The sequence below is a fragment of the Sinocyclocheilus rhinocerous genome, unplaced genomic scaffold (assembly GCF_001515625.1).
Source record: "Sinocyclocheilus rhinocerous isolate Xijiao unplaced genomic scaffold, SAMN03320098_v1.1 scaffold1148, whole genome shotgun sequence".
In the NCBI taxonomy this organism is placed as follows: Eukaryota; Metazoa; Chordata; class Actinopteri; order Cypriniformes; family Cyprinidae; genus Sinocyclocheilus; species Sinocyclocheilus rhinocerous.
Window position 1 is genome coordinate 1,264,066 of NW_015664019.1, and position 5,144 is coordinate 1,269,209.

The 5,144-nt window shown below is 35.8% G+C and overlaps 1 protein-coding gene across 1 annotated transcript in view; it reads left to right on the plus strand.

Annotated features, from left to right (window-relative positions):
• The window catches only part of LOC107729347 (VPS10 domain-containing receptor SorCS1-like), a 202,173-nt gene that overhangs the window by 191,455 nt on the left and 5,574 nt on the right, over positions 1–5,144 (plus strand). The window contains exon 26 of the mRNA XM_016539813.1: positions 2,981–3,147. Within this exon, the coding sequence (XP_016395299.1) occupies positions 2,981–3,147 (167 nt within the window). The remainder of the gene's footprint in view (positions 1–2,980; positions 3,148–5,144) is intronic.

Genomic DNA, 5,144 nt, shown 5'->3' on the forward strand with positions numbered 1-5,144 from the left:
CCAAACAAATTAGTTTCGCTTTCACAACGAAACACAGCGTCTCCATGGCATGGCGGCGGCAACAACAATACTACAGTGAGAATCAAAGTTACGCCTTATTTCTTTGCGTGAACGGTGGCGGTGTTATGCAAATCTTCCCACATAGTGAGGTAGATATGTGGGGGCGTGTTAGAACGAGCCGTTTTAGGTAGGCGTGGTTGACTCTTAACTTTTATAAAGAATATCTCTTTGTATTTGAGACTTTAGTCTTTGCAACTTTACAGATCTTCTTTATGCACCAAGAGCTTGTAACACTCCAAATAGAAAGGAAAAATTGAAATTGCATCATATGACCCCTTTAAATATACATTACCAGTCAAAAGTTTTTGAAAAATTTTTTTTTTTTAAAGAAGTCTCTTCTGCTCACCAATCCTGCGTTTATTTGATCCAAATTACAGCAAAAACGGTAACATTTTCTCGGTAAAAAAAATAAAATCTAACCGTACAGTTCTCCACACACGGTTCGGCACGCACTAGGACTGCGGCTCAACTTAAATCTGACAACGCATCTGTAATATGGTTTGTTATAAATAACAACGTGTTAAACAAACAGGGTCTGGCTAATGTATGTTTCTGTTGATGGATGCGCATTCTGGCTTCCCAGTACATTTCAACAACAACGATGGAAAAAAATAAATAATAATGTGAGCAGAAGAGAATTCTTAAAAAAAAGAAAAAAGAAAAATCTTACTGTTCAAATAATTTTGACTGGTAGTGTATAATTACGAGATTATTATTAATTGATTTATCTTTTTTATTATCAACATTATGATGGAATTAAACAGCATTATTTAACTGAATATAATCTGTTTAGATTTTTTTGTAATGAATTTTCTAATTAATGTAATAAATATTATCAATTATTTTGAATATTGTTACAAAAAAGCAGAGCAGATGTCTGCGCAAGGACTCAAATGAGGCAAAATCATTCTTGTTCTCTCAGATCTCCAAGTTGTGGCTCAGTTTAGCTCACAAAACAGCTTAAAACAACGTAAAGCACAGAGCAGATATCTTGAGTGGTGATTCACCTTTCACTGTTGCAGAACCTTCTTTTTTTTTTGTCTAAGCGCTCATAACAAATGAGAAATGTCAGTCAATGCACAGACATTATCAATATTTAGCCCTTTGAGTTTTTCAAGTTGACCTTTATGAAATGTTAAATGATTGCACCATTTCCATCACTGGACAGAGAGAAAAGGGCACGAGAGGTCAATAATACAAGATCTGGAGACAACAGAAGTGCCAAGAATTTTCCAGCACTTTAATACATAACAGTCTGGCTTTCGGTGACGCTACAGCTGGCAACTTTTCACTTATTGAAGGAACATATATTATTTTATATAGATATATTTTAAATAGATTTTATATAAATATATCTTTTCAATGAATCAGTTCACAAAAACAGTTTGAATGATTCATTTATGAGTTGTAAACTCAATTCTCAGAGGATCAGTGAATAACGGCCTAAATATAGAGCACCAGTAGTATGGACTACTTTTATGGTGCATCGTTTTTGAAAGCCTCATGTCCCATGAGGACTAACTGCAGTTGCAGTACAGTAAACTCTGAAGAAAAGCATCTGCCAAATGCATGTAAATGGGTTTAGAGCGACATGAGTGTGAGTAAATGGTAACAGAATTTCTGTTTCTTTTTGTGAACCGGTCCTTTAATGAGGGTGTTAGATCACATTTTAATGAGCTGCCCGTTTGTGTTGTTTTCTTTTTGCTAAATCCCTCTCCAGTTGTATTTTAGCACAATAAATTTGCTTTTGAATCCTCTTGTTAAGGTTTTTGCTTATGTGGCTTTCTCCCTCCGTAATGATGCAGACCAAAACGGATAAAATCCCCTCTCTAAAGGGAGGCCTTGATTTATCAACTCCTAAGTGAGACTTTTCACATAGAGGTCTTTTTTTTTCTTATTCCTATGTCCTTTTACAACTTTTCCCTGAAGCAGATCCCAGACCTCAGGTTGTAAACGGACTGTACCGCACTCACAAACTATAAACACATGCTTCCAGTGATAAATGAACAGAATGACGTAAACGGCAAAGCTGATAATGTCAGGGCCATCAGAAAGTTCGGAAAAAGAGCGGACGCGCACATTACAAACCTTATCAGCTCGGCTCATGAATATTAATTAGGTAATGTTTGGCCAGCAGTCCTTGCTGAAAGATAAGTGTCTGCTAGTCACTGTAGATGACCATTTACCACTAGCTTGTTTGTCTTATCTTGGTTTTAAAAAATGCCTTAAAAATGCATAAAGAATATATAAGATTATGTATTTTCATTTTTTTTATTTGTTTTTAAATACTAAAAAAAATAGTTTTTTTGTGTGTTCACCAAGGTTGCGTTTCTTTTATAAAAAGGTACTGTAAAAACAGTAATATTGTGATATACTATTACAATTTAAAATAACTAAATCTGTTTTAAAATATAATTTATTTTGTGATCAAAGCTGAATTTTCAGCATCATTACTCCAGTCTTTAGTGTCACATGATCCTTCAGAAATCATTATAATATGCCGGTTTGCTGCTCAAAAGCATTTTGCATTATTAAAAATGTTGAAAACAGTTAGAAGGTTAAAAAGAACATAATTTATTTTAAATATAAATCTTTTGTAACAAATTTAATTACAGTCTATTTTGATCTCAATTTAATTTGATGAATAAAAATAATAATTTAAAAAATCCTACTGATCCTAAACTTTTGAAAGATTAAGTTAGTTGAAACTTGTAACTTATGATTATTTCCTAAAAATCGAAAAGATAACTTCTAAAAGTTTAGGAGACTTTTCCCCTTCAGTTATTATTATTGCTTAACACTTGACAATATTGATTATTTTTTTCTCCCGTCACCCCGTTTCCCTCTGGCTGATTCCCCAAGCATGTCTCGTAGCATCAAGCTTTGTTTGCCCATGTCTCATTGTAAATCTTTCCTCAAGGAAGATCCCAGGCCTCCACGTCTATGCAGCGATGCAGGACGAAAAAGAGCAAGAAATGATCCAGAGTCCAGTTTCTCCCACTGACAGCACACCCAGCTGCAGTTCTCAGAGAGAACTGCTCACATCACTGGAGCCTCTGGACACAGAGCCCAACACCCAGACCATCGGTGAGTACCACACTGTCCATTCAACACTGAAGCGCTTCTTCTACTGAACTCACAGCTGTGATTCTTGGGAACAGCAGACACACTTTACCTGTCACTCGTCTCAGTCGTGGGGTGTTATCCCACTTCCAGTAAATGGCTTCAACAGTTTTTATTGGTAAAGAGGGCCTTGTTGATTGCAGGGAAAAGCACTGGTTGCTCGACTTCTTGATGCCTATAAATAAATCAACAGAACAGCACGCCATGATGTATTTCAGCTTTCTAGGCTGCTGTGGGATTCACTGATACACTCATATAAGCCTGTTTGACATTTGGAAAGAAGACAATATATTGATAAAGAAAGGATAGTAAGAAAGAATGTACCTCTCTAGACTGACAGAATGGAGTGTTTCTCAGAAATAGCCTAGAAAAAATGAAAAAAGAAAAAAAAAATATGTATACAGTATAATTTTGCATATATTTTTGAAAAGTTATAGCTAAATTATATAATATATTATATATAACATTTTACCAATCATATAATTTAAAATGACATGGTGATAAAAAATGGAACAGTAAAGAAATAAAAAAGAAAGAAATTAAACAGTAAAAATATTAATATACTGTTAATATATTAAAAATATTAAACATAATTGAATTATTTAATAATAATAATTCAAAAATAATGGTACTTAAAATAAAATTCAAGACAGATATATAGACAGATTTATAAAATACATATTATAGATAACACATACATACATATAACACTTTATGTTATATTGATTTTATTATGTTTATATTGACAATATAGATTTTTTTTTTCTCCCGTCACCCCGTTTCCCTCTGGCTGATTCCCCAAGCATGTCTTGTAGCATCAAGCTTTGTTTGCCCATGTCTCATTGTAAATCTTTCCTCATATATATATATATATTAGTGCTGGTCAACGATTAAAATTTCTGTGCATTGTTATGCACAAAATTCAATAATGCATTCAAAAGTAGTGTATTGTGCACTTTTTCATTTAAAAGTACTGCTATATTAACAAAAGTGCAATAACATTTGGTTTGCAAACACTTTAAACAAATAAGGTGCTTTTTTTACAGCAGTATTCTTTTTACATAGTAGCAGTTAAAAATATTTCTTGTAAATCTCAACTTATAACATTAATGTAATCAAATTACATATAAAACAAGCTATTTGCCACTGCCAAGGCAGTAACGTTTTTATAGAAAATATTTTATAGTTTGTTATAGAAAAACAAGTTATGTTCAGAGTCCAGAGCCTCGATCATAACATTATAACAGGCACCTTCCGAGTAGAGACCTGCACGATCGCGGGACCCAACGCAACAGAGAGCGGCGCGGGACATCACTTGATGGGCGAGTGCGGGTGCGGGCGGGTAGAGACTCGTGTGTGCGGGATGCACATAAGGGTGTACTCACACTAGGCAATCTTAACCGGTTAACCGATAACCGTTTGACCACCAAAGCACGGTTCGTTTGACTAGTGTGATCGCTCCGTGGGTTCATTTAGCCGGCCCTGGCTCGGTTGGAAGAGGTGGGCCAGAGCACGGTTCAGTTGGGCTCGGGCGCGGCACGCATGTAGTGTGAGCGGAGCGCTAACCGCGCTGGAGTGCAGATCTTCTGATACGTGTGCAGCATGATTGTGTTAACATTTCTGAGCTGCAAAAGTGATAGATCTGTAAAGCAATATATTGTGAAGGGCCGTGTGACACCACGTCCCAAACTAATCAAAATAATAAACCACAAAGTTAGCAAAACGATGAACTCCACTGTGCTGTGCGAGAGCTCTTCTCTGCTGTCTTCACGTGCACTTATGAAGTCGTGATTATGAGCACGTTGCATTCTTTTCTGTCAAAAATAACAGCGAACAGTGGTTTGTGAATGTTGATGCTTAGCCTAAATAATTTGATCGGGAGCGTTCATGTGAGCACTGCTGCAGTCTTAGGCCCACCCCAAATGCTCTCATTGGTTGAGACGCGTGATGACACCCATCTC